Source organism: Amphiura filiformis, unplaced genomic scaffold (assembly GCF_039555335.1).
Source record: "Amphiura filiformis unplaced genomic scaffold, Afil_fr2py scaffold_51, whole genome shotgun sequence".
Taxonomy (NCBI): Eukaryota; Metazoa; Echinodermata; class Ophiuroidea; order Amphilepidida; family Amphiuridae; genus Amphiura; species Amphiura filiformis.
In genome coordinates this window covers 113,737-140,704 of record NW_027305515.1, presented here as the reverse complement: position 1 = coordinate 140,704, position 26,968 = coordinate 113,737, and the positions used below count along the sequence as shown (strand labels likewise).

General features: G+C 34.1%; 2 protein-coding genes and 2 long non-coding RNA genes across 4 annotated transcripts in view; all 4 read right to left on the bottom strand.

Moving 5' to 3' along the window:
• LOC140144388 (uncharacterized) overlaps positions 1 to 26,968 on the bottom strand; it is a 112,353-nt gene that overhangs the window by 14,424 nt on the left and 70,961 nt on the right. The window lies entirely within an intron of this gene.
• LOC140144361 (uncharacterized) lies at positions 1,453 to 8,778 on the bottom strand. The gene is made up of 2 exons (XM_072166182.1): positions 8,567 to 8,778; positions 1,453 to 2,753 (listed from the first exon to the last, which is right to left on the bottom strand). Exons 1-2 carry the CDS (start codon positions 8,574 to 8,576, stop codon positions 1,453 to 1,455), a joined length of 1,311 nt encoding a protein of 436 aa, XP_072022283.1. The 5' UTR covers positions 8,577 to 8,778.
• LOC140144386 (uncharacterized) overlaps positions 18,166 to 26,968 on the bottom strand; it is a 77,870-nt gene continuing 69,067 nt past the window's right edge. Inside the window, exon 2 of the long non-coding RNA XR_011857875.1 lies at positions 18,166 to 18,285. This is a non-coding gene — a long non-coding RNA (uncharacterized lncRNA). The remainder of the gene's footprint in view (positions 18,286 to 26,968) is intronic.
• LOC140144380 (uncharacterized) lies at positions 21,735 to 25,541 on the bottom strand. Its single transcript, XM_072166197.1, has 2 exons — positions 25,180 to 25,541; positions 21,735 to 23,705 (listed from the first exon to the last, which is right to left on the bottom strand). The coding sequence occupies exon 2, from the start codon at positions 23,698 to 23,700 to the stop codon at positions 22,225 to 22,227; it is 1,476 nt and encodes a 491-aa protein (XP_072022298.1). The 5' UTR covers positions 23,701 to 23,705; positions 25,180 to 25,541; the 3' UTR covers positions 21,735 to 22,224.

The window sequence follows — 26,968 nt, the reverse complement described above, 5'->3', positions numbered from 1 at the left end:
TTTTCAAGGTGGGAAATGCAATCCATGGTACACCACTTTTCATTAAAATCATGTGTTTCTATAGTATAAAATATGCATTGTACAATCAGATATGCATGAGTTAAAAGTGATGTACATATTAACGAAATTATTCTTGAATGCAAGATATATAAAAGTATATATTTGGAAATAATCTAAACACGGATTTGGGGGTAAAAAGAACAATTTTTGAGAAAATTTTAAAAAAAAAAAACATCATATTTATAGCACTTTTAATTAATGCATTTCTGATAGTGACTATTGGTAAAAAACAGCAGAAGTACAAAAGGTTTACTGAATTATAAAATACATACAAGAAACAAATATAATGAATACCACCACAGTAAACAAAACTTCCAACTGTTCATGGAGTAATTTTGTTAAAACAACCTGTAATAAAATCTTAATGAGAGTGTGTAAATTGAATCTAAAATAATGCATTTTTTTCACACAAAAAATCACACAATTTGGCAAACAAAAACATGATGTTGGAAGAAAAGTCATCCTAAACATTATTTCAAACAATAAGATGTTGACCTGATTCGAATGATACCAAATATGCCAGCGTAGCATGAAATTTCTAAGAATTGTTCAATTTTGTTATGATCTCCTGGTGCATGTATCGTGTGGATTTGCCCTAAGCGAAATAGTTCAAAAAATAGGTCATGTGCAAAAATTTAAACATCTAAAAATTACCACTTTAAAAGTAAAATTACATATATTTTTGATGGGACATAGCAACAATTTTTTTTTGTAATCATCTAAATCCTTTGCGATGACTTGAATACCATCTAATGAAATCAAATAATTTATGGAATTTATAAAACAAGAAAGATAGTGTCTGCATCAGTTTGTTTTATCAATAGACTAGGTTGTTGACACACACTCCCTGCACACCCACCCCACAAATAATACACACCTACATCCCAACACACACACACCCAACATGCAATACAAACATCATCATGGTCATGTTCAGATATATGACCCTAGCTAATACCAAACATTTTGTCAGTCACACTATAAACATGATAAAAACAACATATACTGCACACAAAAATATCCATACACTTAAAACAAAAGCAATACCTTAATGACACTAAACGTTAATGACCAAATAAAGTAATCAATAGATGGATAATTTTGTTCTGCATATTTTGACACCTCATTCGGCACAATGCGACTTTATTCCCTCAAGTATACCAATTAGAATGGAAAAAGAGAGCATTTTAAAAGTGACACATTATTTGTGATATTTCTTCCTTCAGGACGATTCGCACCGGCTTTTGTAACGGGCTCATTTTGGTATTCAAGTTTTCACGCTGGTTCCTGTTTACGGACATGCAAATTAATGATTTGATAATTATATAGCTGTATTACAATTAATATCCGTCAGTTTTCTGAGATATTTCATGTCACTGATGAATGATCAGATTAATGACGTTTCTCTCCTGTGTGAATCTTTTCATGCCGTTTCTGGCTTCCTAATTGGTTGAATGATTTATTGCAATAGATACATTGATGAGGTTTCTCACCTGTGTGTATCGTTTCATGTCGTTTCTTGTTGCACAATATGCTGAATGATTTGTTACAATAGCTACATTGATGAGATTTCTCTCCTGTGTGAATCAGTTCATGTTGTTTCTTGTGTCCCAACTGGCTGAATGATTTGTTACAATAGCTACATTGATGAGGTTTGTCACCTGCGTGAATTAGTTCATGTTTTTTCTTGTTTCCCAAGTCATTGAATGATTTGTTACAATAGCTACATTGATGAGGTTTCTCTCCTGTGTGAATCTTTTCGTGTCGTTTCTTGTTACCCAATATGCTGAATGATTTATTACAATAGCTGCATCGATGAGGTTTCTCTCCTGTGTGAATCATTTCATGCTGTTTCTTGTCTCCCAAGTGGCTGAATGATTTGTTACAATAGCTGCATCTATAAGGTTTCTCTCCTGTATGATACTTTTCATGCCGTTTCTGTTTTCCCAATGTGGTGAATAATTTGTTACAATAACTGCATTGACGAGGTTTCTCTCCTGTATGAATCAGTTCATGGACTTTCTTGCTTCCCAGTTGGCTGAATGATTTGTTACAATAGCTACATTGATGAGGTTTTTCACCTGCGTGAATCAGTTCATGTTTTTTCTTGTTTCCCAAGTCATTGAATGATTTGTTACAATAGCTACATTGATGAGGTTTCTCTCCTGTGTGAATCTTTTCGTGTCGTTTCTTGTTACCCAATATGCTGAATGATTTGTTACAATAGCTGCATTTATGAGGTTTCTCTCCTGTATGAATCTTTTCATGTTGTTTCTTGTGTCCCAATGTCGTGAATGATTTATTACAATAGCTACATTGATAAGGCTTTTCTCCTGTGTGAATCATTTCATGTTGTTTCTTGTTTCCCAAATGGCTGAATGTTTTGTTACAATAGTAACATTTATGATGTTTCTTTCCTTGCCGGCCCTTTTTAGTGTTCAAATGACCTGAAATAATTTTTGATACATGACGATCTTCATATTTTCTTTTTCTACGCGTTTTGATGTATATCCCAACACAGCCAGCCTTTGGTTTCAAGTTTGGATTTCTGTACCAATATGGCTTAATAATCAACTCATGATTGCGAAGATGTGATTTGTAACGTGGAATGTTTTCAATAAATCTTCTTTTACAATATTTGCATACGGGATCTTGTAGCTTATCCCATTGTCGCTTATGTCTCATCATGTTGTCTGAAATAAATATAATAATATAATATAAAGTATTTTAAATAAATAAATAAATAAATAAATAAATAAATAAATAAATAACAAATAAAGAAATAAACATCTTGATAGTCGAGTATGATAACTTGTGTTTGGGTCATTAAAGCCTTAATGTACGATCTTTTAAAATTTTGAGATTTTTTCTTTTTTTTTCCAAAATGATAATATGCAATCATGAGCGTAACCAAACTGGCTGTGTAGGAGACTACGATTTGCGATCGTTATCATATCATCTAAAAAATTATGATATGTCGGACCAACAGAACATTATCCCGTTTTACTACAAATAGAGCGAATTTGACAATTTGCTCATAGATTTAAGTTGGAACATTACAAATATACCAAAAAATCGGTTTTGAAAAAAATAAAGGTATATTCTGAAAAAAGATCGTACATTAAGGCTTTTTGAGCTTTGTTCGGGAACCTGCAATCGCAGCATATTTGCATTTTTTTCTTTTTTGCCTTTTCTTTATTCTCTGACATGTACTGGAATGGAATTCAACTGATGAAACTTTGTCATCATTGAGCAATTTAAAATATGACAAAAAATGGCTTAAATTGGCCCCAAATTGAGAAAATGGTAATTGGTTTCTTGTGCATGGTTTGAGTCACACATCTATATTCCCCAAGTAGCATTGAACCATGATATTACATTAAAATTCTTTGGAAACCTAAGGGTTAATCATAGAAAAAAAAGACCAACAATTTGTAATGAATACAATGGATTGTGACCGTTCTCCTTCATCAGGAAGGAGCCGGCGGCTGGAACAAAGACCACTACTAAGGACCACTACATGCATATATCATAGGCCTACCTTGGACATTTTCGTGGTGAAAATTACGGTCGCGTTACTTAAACCATCGTGACGCCGTACAAAATGTTAATTTCAACGTGGACGTTGCGTATATCATCACAGGGAAAAAGGCTATAGGCAAATCGCATTCTCTCTTAAAAAATACGACCGATCTCACACGCATGAACCGTGCATAATGTATATGAAGTCAAATTTTCACACACCACTGTTGCATTATTAAATGATTTTAGTCTTAAAAACAAAAAGGATCATGTTTATAGTTAGATTTTCCTTCGTATTTTCTTTATCAGTGTTAAACACTGTTATATGGACAAATTGTGTGCATTTTCAACCTTGTCCTCTGCCACGTTCTTTTCGTACGTGCAAAATCTTCAAACTGGCTCAATACGCGACCTTGCTTCGATACAGACGGGTGATAGACGTGCGTACGATCTCGGCGTTTGGAAATCACAACGCTTCTTGAGGTCCAACAATTTTCCCCCAATAGGCTTAATTTTCAAAAACATTGATCGAATGAAAAGGGGAATGAAACAGTTGCATCTTGTTATTCCTCGGCATGCTCTATGGTGTCTGGTGTTACTTCGGTGTCTTTGAGCAATTTCCAGTATGACCAGAAAGCTGGAAAGTTGAGAAAATCCAACATGCTCAACTTTCCAGTGCCGTACATGTAGATTTCTTTTTGACATTGGGGGATGGGGTTGGAAATATTTCTTGAAGTATAGGGAATCAAGCACCTTTTTGCGACAGAATAAGTTTACGGTACAAATGAGCGCGAAGCGAGCGAAAAAGTTAACAATATTGAAGCTAAATTGATGAAATATGGTGCAATAGCCCCGGGGGGGGGGGCACTTCAATTTGAAATGGATATAGGTGTAGGGCTGGCGCTTTCGCACTAAGGGGCATTCGGTGAGAGCAACATGTAAAAAAATATGGGGTCATTGGGTGAGAGCATGATTTTTGGCATTCGGTGAGAGCAAAATGTAAAAAATATGGGGTCATTGGGTGAGAACATGACTTTTTTTTTTAAATGGAATCCCCGGGGCAATAGCCTTTTCGATTTTACCAATTTACAATGTTTTCGGCTTTAAAATTGCTCAATGATGACAAGAAACCCAAGGCTCCTTATTTCATTAGACGGTGTCAGAGACTAGTCAGGTTTGCGCCAATCTTTGGACCTAAAATGAATCTCGTTAGCATTTCATTGACGATTGATATTTACTTAAAATGAATGTCATCATGTCATCTAACGGATGACATGCATACTGCAGTTACTGTCCGTTTTCCTATACACAATACACAGTGCTCTTTCCCATTGACGCGTGACCTTTACAAATAGCCCTTCGTTAACAGTATGGGGATATGACTAGTTAACGTCGCTGTGTGAAAAATAACCGGCCAATATTAAAAGTACTCTTCTAAAGTTCTAGAAAATATAGTTTTTAACATGTCCTAAATTTTTAGCTAATTTAGATGTTTGGAAATATTCGTACTTTGGTGTTTTAGTTAATGTTATAGGTAATAGTACATTGCCTAGTTAACGTCGCTGTGTGAAAAATAACCGGCCAATATTAAAAGTACTCTTCTAAAATTCTAGACAATATAGTTTTGTAACATGTCCTAAATTTTTAGCTAATTTAGGTGTTTGGAGAGGGTCGTACTTTTGTGTTTTAGGAAGGACATGTAAACGACAGATAACACCAAAAATATGAAGAAATTATTTCCAAACCGTGTTAAGTCAAAAATCATTATGTTGCTAATTTTCAAGAATGCTGGTTTACAAAAAGCACGCCATTGTCTGATTTCGTGAACAAAGCCACACATAACATTGTTTCCTTTCGTTTCCTTTATAATCGGTTACCCAACTGAAGCTATGAATACCAGCTTTATTGCGATATCGCACATGAAAACAGTCAGGGTCGGTTCATAGTGAATATTCGAAGGCGAATATTCGTTGTCGAATACTTTTTGTGACGTCAAAATATATACGGCAACGAATAAAATATGATGACACGCCGAGTTGAGTCGGATTAAATATCGCGCAACTGATAGCGAGATACTATTGATTTATATGAAAGGCTCGAGGTCACCTGAATATCGTTCGACGAACGATGATTTCAAAAATCCCCAATGAAAATTAACCTGCACAGTTGTGCAAAATACGTCTGGATAGTTCCAAAATGGCTGATAACGAACTGAAAGAAAACGTTATTAGTGCGGTACAAGCGTACCCATTTTATATGACATAAAAGTAAGGGACTATATAAAGACGTCCAGAAAAAGGAAAATGCCTGGCAGGCAATAGCATCCCAATGCTGTAGTGATGGTAAGTTATGTTTTATGCAAATAATATGATATTTAGGCTTACAAACATAACCTACAAATGTACAAGTGAACGGTTCATTGTTTGCTAAATCCAAGCGAGATCACCCGAAAATCTATGCAAGAGAAATTGCTACTGCTGCTGATGAAAAATCCTAGAGTGCGTTTGGAGTTTTTTTCTTCACTTTACCAGTAGGCCTAATAAATTCATTTAAAAAAAATCAAATAAACATTTAGAGCGAATGTTTTAACTCACTGCTCATCTGATCCACTTTCCCAGGAAATATCGATACTCCTTTTTTTTCCTGACTTTCCAGACATAATTATGAGTAAACATCAACATTAATGTTTACAAAACAGTCAAATATATATATACATTCGTTTGCATTTTGTACATTAATATTAATAAATGTACAAACATTAAAAAAAGGGGGCCTAAGAGTATGTCTATTTTTAATCATATATTAATTCCGCCATGCCCAAACATATTTTATATATGAAATCGTGTAAAAACTGACCCCTTGTAAATCTATGGAACCCCAAATTCCAATCAAAAATAAAAACAACTTTGTTATCAAAATACACTAGGACTATACATTGTATTACAGGAATTTAATAGATGGTGCATTTTAATAAATAAATAGATTAACACGGGTAATGGACGAGAAATGTTTGGCAATACCGGATTGACCACATAGGCAGTGAATAAAGAAATTAATCAAAATAAAAATAAATTAAATGAGAAAATGAAAGCAAGGACATTTGGTGAAGTATTGTTTTAGAGTGCGAAGGAGTCCTACATGTTATCCTGGCCCAGGACACTGATTAATGTAAATTCGACCCATAGTTATTTTATCTACTTTTGCCAGCATTCAACCTGTTCAAGGTGATTTATGCCTATTTTAAATAAAATTCCGAAATTTAAGTATCAACGTTGTATCGTGCACAAATTATGATCCGAGACTATTTCATTTGACACGGTTGTATGGATTTCAAAAGATCGGTCCTATAATAGATATCGATTAGAGAATTACAGCAAGAGACTTTGAGGATGCCGTAATCCTCTTGACCATCAACCAATCAGATAGACATATTTCAGAAATATATTCGTAGAGTTGAAACTTGTTCAACTCTTGAAATATATATTTCAAGTAATCTCGTTTCACATTTAGCAGCAATAAAGTCACGAAGGGGCGGTAATGCTAATATACGATTTCAGTCAAATATTGGTGCAAATATACGATTTCGGTCAACTATTTGGCTATTCTTTGCCCAAAATTATGAAATGTATATCAGTAACAACTCTTAGGAGGGTTTTCGAGTAATTTTAACGAAATAATGAGGTAAAATAAAAGAAAACCCACTTACAATTTTGGACTTGACGCTTAACTGTGGTGTTCTAGGGAATTAAAATATCACAATTAATATGTTTCATTCAAAATCGTTGTCCTACAAGCACATGTTAAATGGCTCGATTCACATTAGGTATAAGTTGGGACATTGTCAGATTGTGTGAACATTACAAATACAAACAATAAGGTTGAAAAAGAAAAAGCCATTTAAAAATGATCGTCTATTTGTAGCTTTATGACACTGAATAGACCAAATATCTGCCTCTGACGAAAAAAATGTTTTCCATGCTGATTTGTTTTTGTAACGAGTATGTCATTTCAAAAAGAAAGAAAAAAGGCGGATATTACTTTTAAAACTCTCAACGCATTACTATCTAGGCCTATAATTATAATTATAATGTTATACTTGATTAGATAACAATTAGCCATGTGTTTGATAATTACAGAAAATTGAATATGCAAAATTGCTTCTCAAAGCAAATTAAATTACCTGGAATATGATTGTATGGTGTTAAAGTATGCAGTTTAAAGTGAATTGTAAACAAAATGTGAAAAAAGAAATTGCCCTCTTGCATTATATGACCACTGGGGGTCACTTATATTCAATTTGCTCCTCCTGATCATCCTCCACCCCGCAAATTATGCAAATGTTAATAATGTTTACAATATTTATTATGCTTACTGTATTGGTCTCATCACAAGCTTTAGTTTGACACCAAATTTAACTACATAGGCTGTAGGCCTCCCCGGGGTAGGCCTATATTATGAACCCCAAAATGTTACATCTCCACTTAAACGCATGGTCACTTATTGACTTATTTATTGACTTATTTATTTCTTTATTAACTTATTAATTTATTTATTCATTTTTATTTTCAGACATTAAATCATGACAGTAGTTCAATATTGAGTTTACCTATTATTGTATTGACTACGTTATAGAAATTCTCTAATTTTTGCTTACCTAGGTCAACGGGCAATACTTGTTAACAGTCGGGCAACGCTGTGAATTGTAGAAATATATCTTTCTCCGGTTCATAGTTTTATATTCGAAGCCGCATATATTTTGACGACCAAAAAGTATTCGAAGCCGAATATTCGCCTTCGAATATACACTTTGAACCAGCCTTCACTTGTGCACAACCAGAGAAGATCCGATTTAATCAGTTGAGCTGTTTCAATGAGTGTTATCTTGGTTTAATAGCTTTTAATGGGGTTAAGTCCTGCAAAGGTCGAGATGAATTCTACTGTAGACATGACTGCATCATGGTTATGCAACAACATATAAACTTACCTGCAATCATGCTCCTTCAAAATTAAGCTGATGCCAGGGGTGTCAGTAGGCCTACGGAGATGTAATAATAACGTCCTCAACATGAAAGTAAAACAGGGAGCGCACAAATACACAAAATAATACCTCAATAATATGAGGCAAACGGTAAGCTGATATTCACAGCGATATGATCATGTATATGAGTCACTTCTTCTGGATCATCACGTTACGAAGTGCTGCGACCAAATGCGTGGCATATCGATTTATTAGATATAAAGGGACAGGAAGTTGTGCTATTTATTTGTTAATTGGATTATCTTTTAAAAAACATAAAAGAAGCACCCGACAAATATTATTTGTGTCTTCATCATTTAACTTGGGCGCATAGGCTAAAAAATAATTCATATATCTGAAAGCCCCCACAAGCGTTCGGTTTTTTTAGCGCGCCCATTTCAGCTGAAACGGCAAATTCATTTTCATTGCCTTTTTGTGTGTATATTTTTTGCCGTAAAATCATGACATTGTAAGAAATATTTTGATATATAATTGGATCGATTGAGCCCATATTTATTGGTCAATCAATGAGTTTTAACAGAGTCCAATATTTTAAAACTCATAGCGAGGCCAAAAATATTGGGCGCAAAGCAGCAAATTTTATCATTATTATGTTTTGGATCCAATATTTGATATATTTTCACATACTTGGTGTAACAAAATTTGGGCCGAGTAATTAAGACAAATGTAGGGTATTTTTTCGCACGGAATTTTGACGGTTAATTTAGATAACGAATTAAAGGAACTGTATGAGTGTGACTGCAGTATGATTTTTAAAGAGGACTAGCCTGTGTTTAGGGAGAAGTATGCTCCGCCAATCATTAAACTTGGTCATTTTCTGTGTGGTCTGCCTGAAAAATCTTAATGATCTCTTCCCGCAAAATTAATAGGGCTGCTAAAGGACATGTCTTGTACTTGCCAAATTTTCCTGTTTATTTATCTTTTCGCATGGTGTCAAATCCATCATTTCTGCAATCGTGTAAAACCCTGCATTGTTAACGATCAACTGTTTTTTTATGTGTATTATTTTTATGTTATTATAGTTTTACGTGCCCTGAAAAGTTTTTGGTCGTATGCGCCCTTAGTGTAAATTCGTAAGGTCATCAACTTTGGTCCCTAATTAATATTATTTTGTTTGGCTGAAAGTTTTATGATTGTTTTTGGTTGAGGATCATTAAAAATATTGATCTAATTGTGTATGCAACCAATTTATTTAATTAATAGCAATCAGCAGAATTTGATTAAATGCATTGTTTTGTTTTTGATATTTTGAAAGTTTATTAGTTTTGTTGTTTGGATATGTCATTTTGAAAGACATGATTATTGTAGAACTTAAAAATGTTCTACAAAGTGACAACATTTCTAAATTTAGAAACTTTTTATTAAGGTCATCACCTGATCTTAATTTATTTATTATTTTGTGTTACCTTATTAATTAAGGTATACTTCCACATAAATGTGTTGGAAGTGACAAATGTTGTTTTCATTTTGGAAGTTTACTTGTATTGCAAATTATTTGTGTTTCTTTCCTCAAAAATGCATGAGTTGTTCCAAGTTCAGTCAAGGTTTGTTTACATCAATTTGACCCCAGTCATGCTTTAAGACATGTGCTATCCCATAATAATGTTCTCTGCCTGGAAACTGATTATGTAATGTAAGTTGACCTTTCCACTTTCCAGTTTCATGTTTGCTCTTATTTGCATAGGTCACCCATCTCTTTAACAAGGTCAATGCCACTCAGTGCCTATGGTTATTATATGTTTTGGTGATAATAAAAGTTGTAGTAGAGATTTAATAATTAGCATAATGCTCCCTTTGTTTTTGACCTGGGATGTTTTGTCAGTCTAGCTCTGGTCTCCAACATGCCAGCTCCTTGCTAGACCACCTCCACCACTTTGCATTTGAGGACTTTTCATATAAAATAAATATATTGTTGTCAACATATAGCTCTGTGTCATCTGTATTATTCTTCATTTTATCACCAAGTAGTATCGTTTTATATCACCATCAGTTTTTACAATGGAGACTTTATTAAAGAGATTGCAGCAACTGGAAAGCAAAGTTAAAGAACTGGAAAATCAACTTGTGCATCATCAGCCTTGTAAATGCAGGAATGCAAAGATAGTGCATGTGACTCCTATTATTTCTATGCCATCTGAGGATACACCAGTACCAACTGCAACAGATGTTGCAGGAACTGTGAAATGGTATAACGTCACCAAAGGCTATGGATTCATTACCAGGACAGATAATGGACAAGATGTGTTTATACACAAATCGGGAATTTCTAAACCGAACCCAAAACACCAACGTGCTAGTGTCGGACAGGGAGAAATAGTCTTGTTTGATATTGTCAATATTTTGGGACGGACTCCGGAAGCAGTGAATGTAACTGGTCTTGATGGCAAATATGTAAATGGTTGTAAACGACCCGCTAAAACTGTTTCAACAAATGAATCATCAATGTGCAATACAAAACTTTCAATATCTAATTCAACAGTTGAACTTGAAGCTCCAATCACTTCATCCATCCCAGCTGTTGACAAGTGTACCGGTAGGCCAATGGACTCTTCTCAATCACCGAGTTTGGCAATTTCAAATCAACCTTCTGCAATGAGCATCTCATCCAATTCCCCAGGCACCATTGTTTCATGCAATCCAAAGGACTTTCACCATGAACTTGAATATCAACATGTAACCAGGAATATGCTACCGCTACCAGGATCTAAAAACTCTATTTCTTTATGGAGGACATTTGTTTCAAGATTTTCATCTTCGCCACCAATATATGCCAGAGAACAATTAATAACATGCTAACTAAATACTGAACTATATTTTTATACTGACTTTGACTGAGAAATCGGACTATAAATTGCTTTTATTTGTGATATGAACTTGGGATATATACTTTCGTTTTGTTTGTGGGAAGAAAAGGTTTGTTTTGTTTGTTTATCTTAATGTCTGTTCAAAAATATGTTTGCAGCTTTGAAGTGATCAAAATTTCACTTCAGATGACTCTGTTTACATTTTGGATTTATCTTTGTTTTAATATTTGTCTATGTGCACGAAAATGTTTTGGTGTAAAACCACGCTAAAACTAGTTAATTTATAGAGTGCGAATATTTGCACTGTTTATTTATTTTTATTAATATCCAGAGGGACTTAAAAATCCCGGCTCACGCCTCCTCATTTTCGGAACCCCCATACTTTTACAAAATGGTGTCAGGAGTGGGATGAGGTTTTTTTGGATAGTATTGTTTTGTTGTGTGGGATGGGTTGGCAAAATGTGTAAAGTGAGATTGTTTGGTATACTATGTGCCATTCATCGTTTTTATTATACCTTTAGTTATATGTAGAAATGTATATGCTCATTTATATTGTGTACTGGTCGGTACTGTTATCATTATTTATATTATGTCATAACACTGATCGTTAACTCTTGTTTTGTTTAACCCATATTTTTTTGAAGTTACAGGATGTGTAGCAGCCCAAATTTTGTCCCTTTTTGTTGGTGTCAGAATTTTATGCCGGGGCGGCATCGTCTTCGGTGGGGGCTCTGTAACAAAATTTGGGCCGAGTAATTAAGACAAATGTAGGGTATTTTTTCGCACGGAATTTTGACGGTTAATTTAGATAACGAATTAAAGGAACTGTATGAGTGTGACTGCAGTATGATTTTTAAAGAGGACTAGCCTGTGTTTAGGGAGAAGTATGCTCCGCCAATCATTAAACTTGGTCATTTTCTGTGTGGTCTGCCTGAAAAATCTTAATGATCTCTTCCCGCAAAATTAATAGGGCTGCTAAAGGACATGTCTTGTACTTGCCAAATTTTCCTGTTTATTTATCTTTTCGCATGGTGTCAAATCCATCATTTCTGCAATCGTGTAAAACCCTGCATTGTTAACGATCAACTGTTTTTTTATGTGTATTATTTTTATGTTATTATAGTTTTACGTGCCCTGAAAAGTTTTTGGTCGTATGCGCCCTTAGTGTAAATTCGTAAGGTCATCAACTTTGGTCCCTAATTAATATTATTTTGTTTGGCTGAAAGTTTTATGATTGTTTTTGGTTGAGGATCATTAAAAATATTGATCTAATTGTGTATGCAACCAATTTATTTAATTAATAGCAATCAGCAGAATTTGATTAAATGCATTGTTTTGTTTTTGATATTTTGAAAGTTTATTAGTTTTGTTGTTTGGATATGTCATTTTGAAAGACATGATTATTGTAGAACTTAAAAATGTTCTACAAAGTGACAACATTTCTAAATTTAGAAACTTTTTATTAAGGTCATCACCTGATCTTAATTTATTTATTATTTTGTGTTACCTTATTAATTAAGGTATACTTCCACATAAATGTGTTGGAAGTGACAAATGTTGTTTTCATTTTGGAAGTTTACTTGTATTGCAAATTATTTGTGTTTCTTTCCTCAAAAATGCATGAGTTGTTCCAAGTTCAGTCAAGGTTTGTTTACATCAATTTGACCCCAGTCATGCTTTAAGACATGTGCTATCCCATAATAATGTTCTCTGCCTGGAAACTGATTATGTAATGTAAGTTGACCTTTCCACTTTCCAGTTTCATGTTTGCTCTTATTTGCATAGGTCACCCATCTCTTTAACAAGGTCAATGCCACTCAGTGCCTATGGTTATTATATGTTTTGGTGATAATAAAAGTTGTAGTAGAGATTTAATAATTAGCATAATGCTCCCTTTGTTTTTGACCTGGGATGTTTTGTCAGTCTAGCTCTGGTCTCCAACATGCCAGCTCCTTGCTAGACCACCTCCACCACTTTGCATTTGAGGACTTTTCATATAAAATAAATATATTGTTGTCAACATATAGCTCTGTGTCATCTGTATTATTCTTCATTTTATCACCAAGTAGTATCGTTTTATATCACCATCAGTTTTTACAATGGAGACTTTATTAAAGAGATTGCAGCAACTGGAAAGCAAAGTTAAAGAACTGGAAAATCAACTTGTGCATCATCAGCCTTGTAAATGCAGGAATGCAAAGATAGTGCATGTGACTCCTATTATTTCTATGCCATCTGAGGATACACCAGTACCAACTGCAACAGATGTTGCAGGAACTGTGAAATGGTATAACGTCACCAAAGGCTATGGATTCATTACCAGGACAGATAATGGACAAGATGTGTTTATACACAAATCGGGAATTTCTAAACCGAACCCAAAACACCAACGTGCTAGTGTCGGACAGGGAGAAATAGTCTTGTTTGATATTGTCAATATTTTGGGACGGACTCCGGAAGCAGTGAATGTAACTGGTCTTGATGGCAAATATGTAAATGGTTGTAAACGACCCGCTAAAACTGTTTCAACAAATGAATCATCAATGTGCAATACAAAACTTTCAATATCTAATTCAACAGTTGAACTTGAAGCTCCAATCACTTCATCCATCCCAGCTGTTGACAAGTGTACCGGTAGGCCAATGGACTCTTCTCAATCACCGAGTTTGGCAATTTCAAATCAACCTTCTGCAATGAGCATCTCATCCAATTCCCCAGGCACCATTGTTTCATGCAATCCAAAGGACTTTCACCATGAACTTGAATATCAACATGTAACCAGGAATATGCTACCGCTACCAGGATCTAAAAACTCTATTTCTTTATGGAGGACATTTGTTTCAAGATTTTCATCTTCGCCACCAATATATGCCAGAGAACAATTAATAACATGCTAACTAAATACTGAACTATATTTTTATACTGACTTTGACTGAGAAATCGGACTATAAATTGCTTTTATTTGTGATATGAACTTGGGATATATACTTTCGTTTTGTTTGTGGGAAGAAAAGGTTTGTTTTGTTTGTTTATCTTAATGTCTGTTCAAAAATATGTTTGCAGCTTTGAAGTGATCAAAATTTCACTTCAGATGACTCTGTTTACATTTTGGATTTATCTTTGTTTTAATATTTGTCTATGTGCACGAAAATGTTTTGGTGTAAAACCACGCTAAAACTAGTTAATTTATAGAGTGCGAATATTTGCACTGTTTATTTATTTTTATTAATATCCAGAGGGACTTAAAAATCCCGGCTCACGCCTCCTGATTTTTCGGACCCTTATTCTTTTACATTGGATTCATCAAAACACAATAATGAATAAAATTTGTTTAGGTATATAAAACAATTGATATTTGTATTACAATTGTGTAAACGAACCACAATTTTATGCTGTGTACTTTTGAACACTCGTAAATGACATCTTAAAGCAATATTATAACATTTTCAAACAAAATAGATTAGCATTTCTTTCCCATAAAATGTTAGCTTTTACTGTCAGATATATCCCCTTTTATTTTTGAGCCGAACAACTACTTCAAAGCAAAGAAAATTGAATTTACTACCAGCGCACATGTCGCCAATACGTACCACTCCTTCGGTCATGTTGTGGTACGACCCTTTGTTGTGTATATCACCGTCGCGCACGCCGCGTAGTACTGTGTGTTATGAACATCGTGTATGCGTTCGACTAATAATTCCATCGTAATAATAAAGGGCTGAATCAGCCTTTTATTCAAAATCTCTGATTTTGAAAAAACTACAGCACCTAGAGTCTTGATTTTTGCAGGCTATATTGGTTTAATAAAGTACAATTTAATCGTGTAAAAAAATGAATTTAAAAAATTCAGTGAGGGCGTCCTCCTCAGCAAATGTTATAATATGGCTTTAATTCAAAATTAAATTTAAAAAATCTTAAAATGGCTTTGAGATATAAAACATTAATTTTTTTAGCCTTATGAAAAGTTATACTAAAGTATTCGTACTGAATAAAATTCTACCATTCATATGTTCACTCTAAGGCCTAATAGTTTACCCATTACACAATAATATACCTCAATAATCTGAGGCAGACGGTATTATTAAAGCGGGTATTAAAGCTGATATTCACAGCGATATGATCATGCATACGATCGAGTCACTTCGTTGTAGATAACACAATATCATCACGTTACGAAGTGCTGGGACCAAATGCGTTGCATATCGATTTATTCGATATAAAGGGACATGAAACCCGAAACTGAATGGACCAGGAAGTGTGCTGTTTATTTGTCAATTGGATTATCTACTAAAAACATTATAAAAGTCAAAGAAGCACCCGAAAAAATAATATTATGTGTGTCTTCATCATTTTTCAAACTTGGGCCCATAGGCAAAAAAATAATTGATATGTCGGTGTGCCCCCGCAAGTGTTCGGGTTTTTTTAGCGCGCCCATTTCAGCTGAAACGGCAAATTCATTTTATTTCCTATTTTTGTATAGTTTTTTGCCTTAAAATCATGACATTGTAAGAAATATTTTGAATAAAATTGGTTTAGGTGTAAAACAATTGATATTTGTACTTCAATTGTGTAAACGAACCACAATTATACACTGTGTACTTTTGAACACTCGTAAATGACATTTTAATTCAAACTTAAGTTTTAAAAAATCTTAAAATGGCTTTGAGATAAACATTTTTTTAGCCTTATGAAAAGTTATACTAAAGTATTCGTACTGAATAAAATTTTGCCATTCATATTTTCGCTCCAATGGTGCATTTTTAGTAAATGTATAATTTTTGGTCCATTCTAATTTAGTATTGGGAATATAAAATACTTATCTCCAAAGTTAATACGTGCGGTAAAATTGACTTGATGTGATGATAAAAATTCACCTGCGGACCTTGCTACCCGATCGCGGGTCATTAATTAGGCCTATAAAATCTTGTGTGAAACGATGCAAATTCCCTATTTTTGTATTAAAATGAGATTTTCGATGGGACCAGTCTGAAAAGGGATGAAAACACGTACTAACTGTCGACTCTGTTGCTTCTTTTACGTTTATAACGTTTTTAGTAGCCTGCCATTGCCCCGGTATCAAAACGTAGACTTTGCATTACTGATCGCATTCGTTTTTAGTTTTATATATAAATAATGATATGCAATATGTAAGTGACAAAGTAAAGATGATATATTTGCACCAATTTCAGGAAAACCAGCTTCATAATATCTCATAATGCCATATTTATTCATTGTCCAGCTTTCAATAAGCTTATTATTCTTTGTTCATTAGTCCAGTGAAAAGTACCGTAAATGATAAATTTGAGATTATCTGTACTACTAGTATTTATATTATCGGTTTATTTTGTTTTGTTCTGTATGTTTTTCTTAAATTTCGTTTTCTTCATTCATATCTACTAGTATTCATAGCGTTATTTGTTAATATTTAGATATTATTAAAAAACGAAACTGTTAATATAATAGATTTTAAGCCTAGGAGCGAAATTTTGTATGGAGTACCATAATGCGGAAAATCTACATTAGTCGAGACGGCCATGTATGCGGCGGGACCATAGGCCTACAACGAGATCGTGTATTATCAAATAAAGTGATTATGCGCTGTAGGCCCTATGTGTGGGTGGGTGAAGGTGTTAGAAGGAATAGAAACAGACCTCTTTTCACTATACTTCACATTAATTACAACATATAAATTTCGGACCAAATAGTAATCATTTTCTAGAATTATTAAAGTAAATTATTCAAACGTTTTAGCTTTGTGACGCCTGGAGATACTTACTGTGATGCTGCTACAGGAAAATATCCAATAAAACCTACGCATCATAAAACTTATTAAAACTTTAAATGACTATTACCAAATATCCGAGTTACCCAGATCTTTTATTAGACAAACATGTTTTTTTTTCATTGTTTTATGCTTTTTGAAGGAGTATGATTCTGGCATTCTTTTTAGGCCTATGGTATGTTTGAGTAGATATTCATGAAAAAAGTTTATTCCTAAATTTCAGTTGATTCCAATTCTGTCATGTTTGCGAGTTATGCATGATTATGTGGGCCTATATTAGGCCGTGTAAAATTAATATTTTGGTTCTCGTCCCTCCCTCCTCAATTTCTGGGATTTGTCAGATTTTTTTTTTTTTAGATTTTTCAATTTTTTTAGACTTTGGAATGATTTATGAAATCTTCATACATATAAATAAGTTTATTAGAGAACAAGCATCACTTCCAAGTCTTTTTTGTGGTACTCTAGGGGTTTATCCTCAGAATCTCACATTTGAAAAAAAAAAAAAGGGCCTCATCGTTTCCTCGAGCACTGTTGGAGAAGACCGAAAACTACTGACAATGCTAATTTTACATTGAAAAAAAAAAAAAAAAAAAACACCTCCCTCCCTCATCAATTCATGAAAATCCTCTGGACGAGAACCAAAACATTAATTTTATACGGCCTTACTTTGCTCCATAGGCTACTGTGCTGTAATTTCGTTATGTTAAGGAATCGATCAATCAGATAGCAACGTTTGCACAGTATTATTGTGCGACCTGCGAGCGCATAAGACATATCAAATTGCATTTTGAATACGAGAAATGTCTTTTTATCAAATAATTTTGATTGTTTGAAATTCGCGGTATGATTCAAATTTTATGGCAAATTATTAGAATTTGCGATTTTTATATTTTTGTTATTTAACAGTCCTCAAAGTAAACTTTACACTGCAAATAAAAATGTTTAATTTTCTGTAACACTTTTTAAACACACGATCGTTGTTTATTAACAACAGAAAATAGTTGACATCCACATTATCTATACATTACTAGTATTTTCAGAAACCTCTACTCCTACATATTACACATACAAAATAAAACCTAACACTTGCTAAACCCTTGTCAAATAATCACACGCTAAAGTTTATACTTAAACAAACCAAAGTGTTATAAACGTTGATAAACACTAACGATATAAACGCTTCGATCCTTTAACACAATGTTTAAGTTTCAAACATTGTTAGTGTTTAGAGTTCATCTAAAAGTTTTCACCTTAAATCATTGGGCATGTTGGGTAGCCAAGCCTAAAAAGGGGGTTGTCGGGTATCATTTAAAACAGGGGCATAATGACAGACACATAGTACCACATACCTCACTTTTAAAGTTAAGTTTTCCCATGAAATATAAATATTATTGAGGTTGGTAATTGAAGGACAGTAAAACAGACAAGAATTTTTCACCTAAATGTGTTTTGCTTAAATTGTGTGACTTTCGTAAGGCAATGCTGTTTTCAAGGTGGGGAATGCAATCCAAGGTACATCAATTTTTATTGAAATTATGTGTTTCCATAGTATGCATTGTACGAAGCCTTTAAGGGCTGGGGTATGAACGTTTGGACAGTATTTATTGTGGGACATTAGAGCACATCAGACATATCGAATTGCATTCTGAATACGAAGAATGCCATTCTGATATCAAATAATTTTGATTTTTTGAAATTCGCAATTTAATACACATTTTATGGCAAATCATTAAAAATTGATATTTTTGATATTTAACAGTACTTGAAGTAAACTTTACAAATCTGATGATTTATACTTAAAGTGTATGTAGGTGGGATGAAAAGCCGACGATCAATTGAAAATTTTGACCTTTCCTATTGAAGATATGGATTTTTTCCCAAAACACCAAAAAAAAAATTAGGTCTTTTGGGGAAAAATCCATATCTTCAATATGAAAGGTCAAAATTTTCAATTGACCGTCGGCTTTTCCTCCCAGCTACATACACTTTAAGAATATGTCATTATATTTATATAATTTACTTCGAGGACTGTTATATATCAAAATTTGAAAAATATCAAATTTTTATAATTTGTCATAAAATTTGTATTATATTGTGATTTTCAAAAATGAAAAATATTTGATATCAGCTTCGTATTCAGAATGCAATTCGATAGGTCTGAGGTGCTCTCATGTCCCACAAAAAATACTGTCGAAACGCAATAAACGCTCATTTTAGATCCCTTAAGGTGACTGTGCACTATCAGAAATACATGAATTAAAAAAGTGAAGTACATAGGCCTATTAACTTAATTATTCATGCAAGATATATAAAAGTATACATTTTTGGAAATGAAATTACTCAAGGAATCTAAATGAACATAGATTTGGGGGTAAAAAGAACAATTTTTGAGCAAATTTAAAAAAAACCCATTTTTTATAGCACTTTTAATTATTGCATTTCTGATAATGCATAGTTCCCTTAAGGGATCTAGAATGAGCGTTTATTGCGTTTCGACAGTATTTTTGTGGGACATGTGAGCACCTCAGACATATCGAATTGCATTCTTACTACGAAGCATGTCTTTCGGATATCAAATAATTTTCATTTTTTGAAAATCACAATATAATTCAAATTTTATGACAAATTATAAAAATTAATTTGACATTTTTCAAATTTTTGATATATAACAGTCCTCGAAGTAAATTATATATATCTAATGATATATTCTTAAAGTGTATGTAGCTGGGAGGAAAAGCCGACGGTCAATTGAAAATGTTGACCTTTCATATTGAAGATATGAATTTTTTCCCCAAAAGACCTATTTTTTTTGTTGTTTTTGGAAAAAAATCCACATATTCAATACAAAAGGTCAAAAATTCCAATTGATCGTCGGCTTTTCATCCCACCTACATATACTTTAAGTATAAATCATCAGATTTATAAAGTTTACTTCAAGTACTGTTAAATATCAAAAATATCAATTTTTAATGATTTGCCATAAAATGTGTATTAAATTGCGAATTTCAAAAAATCTAAATGATTTGATATCAGAAAGACATTCTTCATATTCAGAATGCAATTCGATATGTCTGATGTGCTCTAACGTCCCAAAATAAATACTGTCCAAACGTTCATACCCCTTCCCTTAAGTGGATTAACTATTGGTAAAAAAACAGAAGTATATACAAAAGGTTTACTAAATATAAAATACATACAAAAAACAAATATCATGAAAAACACTACAGTAAATAAAACTTTCAATTGAGTAATTTTGTTCAAAAGAAAACCCTGTAATAAAATCCTAATGCGGGTGTGTAAATTGAATCTGAAATAAGGCATTTTCCCCAAAATTTGGCAAACAAAAACAGGATTTTTTTTTAAAAAGAAAATACATCCTTAACAATATTTCAACTGTAAGATAGCTCAAATTAAAGAGCATGTTCAGTTGTTCACCAGATTCGCCTGATACCAAATATGCCAGCACAGCATCAAAGTTCTAAGCATTGTTCAATTTTGTTATGATCTCCTGGTGCATGTATCGTGTGGATTTGCCCAAAAACGTAATAGTTAGAAAATAGGCAATGTGCAAAAATTTACACATGCAAAAATTACCACTTTAAAAATAAATTACATATATTTTTGGACATAACAACAACAGATTTGTGTAATCTAAATCCTTTGTGATGACTATAAAAATACCATCTTAATGAAATCAAATAATTTATGAAATTTAAAACCTTTTCTTTTATAAAACAATAAAGGTCGTGTCTACATCAGTTTGTTTTATCAATAGTCTAGGTTGCTGACACACACTCCCTGCACACCCCAAATCACCCAACACATAATCAACACATCATCATAGTCGTGTTCAGATATTATGACTCAATGGCTAATACCAAACATTTTGTCAGTCACAATATAAACATGACAAGACTAAAGTACACTGCACACAAAAATATCAATACACTTAAGGGCTGGGGTATGAACGTTTGGACAGTATTTATTGTGGGACATTAGAGCACATCATACATATCGAATTGCATTCTGAATACGAAGAATGTCATTCTGATATCAAATCATTTTGATCAAGTTTTTGAAATTCGCAATTTAATACACATTTTATGGCAAATCATTAAAAATTGATATTTTGATATTTAACAGTACTTGAAGTAAACTTTATAAATCTGATGATTTATACTTAAAGTGTATGTAGGTGGGATGAAAAGCCGACGATCAATTGAAAATTTTGACCTTTCGTATTGAAGTTATGGATTTTTTTTCCCAAAACACCAAAAAAAATTAGGTCTTTTGGGCTTTTGTAACGGGCTCCTTACAGTGTGACAGTGTGTATTAAGACAAAGATCTATGTAAAACTTTGTCAATTTTGACATTTTCTTTTTTGATTTAAATTGGTAAAAGTTGAGAAAACAAAATCGCATGGTCCCGAATGAGGTATCGCATGTAGGCCTACACAGACAAATTGCCCATCTTAATATGTTAACATGTTTAAACGTATTATAATGTCTGAAACACCAGAAACAATGTCTGAAACACCAGAAACAATGTCGGGACAAGCTGCAATATTGCGGGAATTTAGTTGCCAATTGTCTGTTATTTCCCCAATTTTATGAAAGAAATTGGAATTCTGTAAAAGAAACACCAGAAAAGTTGTGTTAAAAAGATATTGTTCTATAAAAACCCTGCAATATTACTCAGTCTGGCAACTAACTTAGTCAGCAATATGGCAGATTTTCAACATTATTTTATGATAGTTTCTATCTGTGTGGTTTCGATTTCACTCTTGTAGGATCCTTTCCAAGCTTTTGGTATTCAAGCTTTCATGGTAATTCCTGTTTACTAATGCCCTGGATGTTTATTACATTATTTGCTGAGATTATCTCCACTCAGAATCATTATATACTGCTTATTCCCGACATGCAAATGAATGATTTGATAATTATCTGTATTATAATTAATAGTTTTTCTGTGTTTTTGAAATATTTCATGTCGCTTAATCAAACTCATGAATGATTTAATTAATGAGGTTTCTCTCCTTTGTGGACCTTTTCATGCTGTGTCTTGTGTCCCGATGTCGTAAATGATTTGTTACAATAGCTACATTGATGAGGTTTCTCTCCTGTGTGAATCAGTTCATGTTGTTTTTTGTTTCCCAATTGGCTGAATGATTTGTTACAGTAGCTACATCGATGAGGTTTCTCTCCAGTGTGAATAATTTCATGATGTTTCTTGTATCCCAAGTCACTGAATGATTTGTTACAATAGCTACATTGATGAGGTTTCTCTCCTGTATGAATCTTTTCATGTAGTTTCTTTTGTCCCGATGTCGTGAATGATTTGTTACAATAGCTACATTGATGAGGTTTCTCTCCTGTGTGAATCTTTTCATGTCGTTTCTTGCCACTTATTTCGCGGAATGATTTGTTACAGTATCTGCATTGATGAGGTTTCTCTCCTGTATGAATCAGTTCATGTCGTTTCTTGTTTCCCAAATCACTAAATGATTTGTTACAAAAGCTACATTGGTGAGGTTTCTCTCCTGTGTGAATCAGTTCATGTTGTTTTTTGTTTCCCAACTGGCTGAATGATTTATAGCAATAGCTACATTGATGAGGTCTCAATCCTATATGAATCTTTTCATGAGCTTTCTTGTCTTCCGACCGACTGAATGATTTGTCACAGTAGCTGCATTGATGAGGTTTCTCTCCTGTGTGAATCAGTTCATGTCGTTTCTTGTGTCCCAAGTCGTTGAATGATTTGTTACAATAGCTACATTGATGAGGTTTCTCTCCTGTATGAATCTTTTCATGGTGTTTCTTGCCACTTATGTCGCGGAATGGTTTGTTACAGTATCTGCATTGATGAGGTTTCTCTCCTGTATGAATCAGTTCATGTCGTTTCTTTTGTCCCAATTTGCCGAATGATTTGTTACAATAGCTACATTGATGAGGTTTCTCTCCTGTGTGTGTCATTTCATGTTGTTTCTTGTTTCCCAATCGGCTGAATGATTTGTTACAATAGCTACATTGATGAGGTTTTTCTCCTGTGTGAATCTTTTCATGTTGTTTCTTGTTTCCCAATTGGCTGAATGATTTATCACAATAGTTACATTGATAAGATTTCGCTCCGGTATGCATCTTTTCATGGTCTTTCTTGGTTCGCAATTGGCTGTATGATTTGTTACAGTAGTAACATCTATGACGTTTCTTTTCCTCACTTTGTTGACCCTTTTCAGTGTTCAAATTACCCGGACCCGGAATCCAATTTGATACACGACGATCTTTACGTTTTCTTTTTCTACGCGTTTTGATGTATATCCCCACACAGCCAGCCTTCGGTTTCAAGTTTGGATTGCTGTACCAATAAGGCTTAATACTCAACTCATGATTGCGAACGTGTGATTTGTAACGTGGAATGTTTTCAATAAATCTTCTTTTACAATACTTGCATACAAGATCTTGTAGCAAATCCCATTGTCGCTTAGGTCTTATCATGTTATCTGAAAGAAAAATAAATAAATAAATAAATAAATAAATAAATAAATATATAAATAAATAAATAAATAAATAAATAAATAAATAAATAAATAAATAAATAAATAAATAAATAAAAATAAATAAAACACTAATTAATTAATACATTTTGGAAGGCAAGAAAAGTGTGTATGTTAGTGTGTCGTTTGGGTGACGTCATAAAGCTCTGGGTATCATTAATCTTGGAAGTGTAAGGCTTGTTCAACAATTATGAGCCACGCAGGGAGGGCACATGGGGGTGCAAGCGATTGGCACACATACAACGCTCTAAACATGTTTAAGGGTTCTGGTATGAGCGTTTGGGCAGTATTTTTGTGGGACATGAGAGCACAGACATATCGAATTGCATTATGAATACGAAGAATGTCCTTCTGATATCAAATAATTTTGATTTTTTTTTGGAATTCGCGATATAATAACAATTTGTATAACAAATTATTAAAATTTGATATTTTTTAAATTTTTGATATAATATAACAGTCCTTGAAATAAACTTTATAAATCTAATGATTTAAAAAAGTGTATGCAGCTGGAAGGAAAAGCCGACGATCAATTGAAAATTTTGACCTTTCACATTGAAGATATGGATTTTTTCCCCAAAAGACCTATTTTTTTTTTGGTGTTTATGGCACTGAAATGATTAAAAATTGATATTTTTGATACTTAACAGTCTTCGAAGTAAGCCGACGATCAATTGAAATTTTGACCTTTCGTAATTTCGTGAAATCGTCGGGGTTTATCATGCGCGTATTTGGGGGGGCTTTGGGGGCGCCAGCGCCCGGGGTAAAAGCAGGGGGGGGCGAAAACGAAGGGGCGGCGGAAGAAGAATGGGCGGCAAAAACAGGCTCGGCAAAAACGAAGGGGCGGCAAAACGAATAAGCCAAGAAAAAAGGGCTTGAAAAAATTGAAAAAGCATAAAAATTTTTTGAAAAAAGGTTGCTTTTAGGGCGCTAGCGCCTAAAATCTAAAATCCTTTTTTTTTTTTTTTGGCTCTTCACTTTTTCAAACGACCGTGAAAAAAATTGGGTCAACCTTTTCGGGCTGTTAAGGAAGGGGCGGCAAAATTGTTTCTTCTTCAGCCCCCCGGGGTTGGGGCGGCCACGGTACGCCACTGTTTGTGTTGCCTCAGCATTTTTACTCCGGAGCTTGCGCTCCCTCGGAAAATTACCTTAGCCCAAAACAAACTCTTCAAATGACCTTAAAACAGATACGTCCAGTTATTATTGTCTAAAAACAAACTACGTAAAAAACAACATATTAAACAGCAGAAATCGCACCAGGATTGTACTACATGTACATGGTACAAGACATAAAAGGCATACTCGTAAGTTGTATCATATAAAACAAATGACACCTCAAAAAATAAGTAGGCCAAAAAAATCCAAAACAACAACAACAACAACAAAAATAACGCACTAAAAGCGTACTGTAGAAACTCACCTGTAAATATACTAATAATTGTGCTCCTATCAAATCAAACTTGAGCTTGGTGTGATGCAAAAGATTGGTCCGGGACTCTTGGCAACGAAAACATGAAGAGATTTCGTCAATATGTGAGCTTATAATCATAGACCGTCTGTCTTTAGAGTCTATGGCATAATAATCATGGAAGAAAGAGATTTCTTCTCAGTCATAAAGTAAAACCATGACCATGACCAGGGCAGGCTCTCACTTACGTGGTCAATCAGTTCGATCAACGATCATGAACATGCCTAATTGTCAATACGATCGATCGTATATCGTGGATTTGAAAGGCTCATGAACCCGGGGTATGAAGTGGCTCCGATATCGATTTCAGTGCTCATTGATTTTTAAATCTATATTAAAATAGATCAGGAAGTGTATAAAATATCTTTTGAAGACAGACAGAGGACCTGGGCGTCAATCAAAATCAAATCTTTTCAAGACGGACAGATGACCATGATGGGCGTCAATCAAATCAGGCGTCAATCAAATCAAATTTGATTTGATTGATGCCCATGGTGGTCCTCTGCCTGTCTTCAAATGGTAATAGGTCTGTCACAATACGACGGACTGGATCAACGTACATCACCGAATACAAAAATATTTTATTCGGTTGAAAAATCACCAGTCCGGCAGAAGATTCGGTGGGATTTTGGGTCCGATTCCCGTTCGTCTCTCTATGCGTTGTGGCCGCTAATAATCCTGCAGGCGTCTTATATCCGATCGTTCAACGTCCGACAAATGACCGGATTTGGGGTCCGATTCCCGTTCGATTCTCTATGCGTTGTGGCCGCTAATAATCCTGCAGGCGTCTTATATTCGATCGTTCAACGTCCGACAAACAACCGGATTTGGGGTTCAACGTCTGACAAATGTCCGGATTTGGGGGTCCGATTCCCGTTCGTCTCTCTATGCGTTTTGGCCGCTAATAATCCTGCAGGCGTTTTATACTCAATCGTTCAACGTCCGACAAATGACCGGCGAATCCGTGGCATGTGGCACCAACAGGGACGTCCACCCTATCAGAAAAGTGGGGAGGAGAGGGTGTTTGAGAGGGTTTTTGACCCCTTAGAGGCAGTGACGTAGCAAGCACCTTTTCAGAGGGTGAACACAGTGGGGAAAGACAACTTTTAAGGGGAAAACTTTGACGAAAATGGTCAAATATTGGCTAATAAGTACAAAAGGGCTACACATCTGATATACCAGGGCAACCAGCGTCCGGGGGCAATAGAGGTGAGAAATCTTTGGACAATGAAGGCCCAATTGAAGTCATTTGTCATTTTTTGGATCAATTTTAGCACTATTATTGGGTACTATTTTAGTTTGAAACAGCCGCAAATTGGTGAAACGAAGCCTAATTGAAGCCATTGAAAAGTTTTCACCATTATTGTATAGGCCTAATATAAACAATTGTTTTAAAAATAACACGTGGATGTCCACAGCAGAAGCAAAAAGGAAGACTTGTCCATTTTTCAAAATGAAGGTCCAATTGAAGCCATTTGCATGGGGACTGTAGGGCCTATTTACATTATTAGGCCTAGGCCTATTGTGTAAAAATTTAGTTTTAAAAATGGAAAATTTGGGAAATTGTTTTTGGTGCATCATTTGTACACTATTATTGCCTTAAACAAAAAACAAAGAAGGCCCGAACTGAATTTGCAAAATTTAAAATGTTACACTGATCCACTGACACTTAGATATAAGACTTCAGACTCGTAATTCCAGGTAAAGCATGCATGGATTGATATGTTAAAGTCAGTAATAG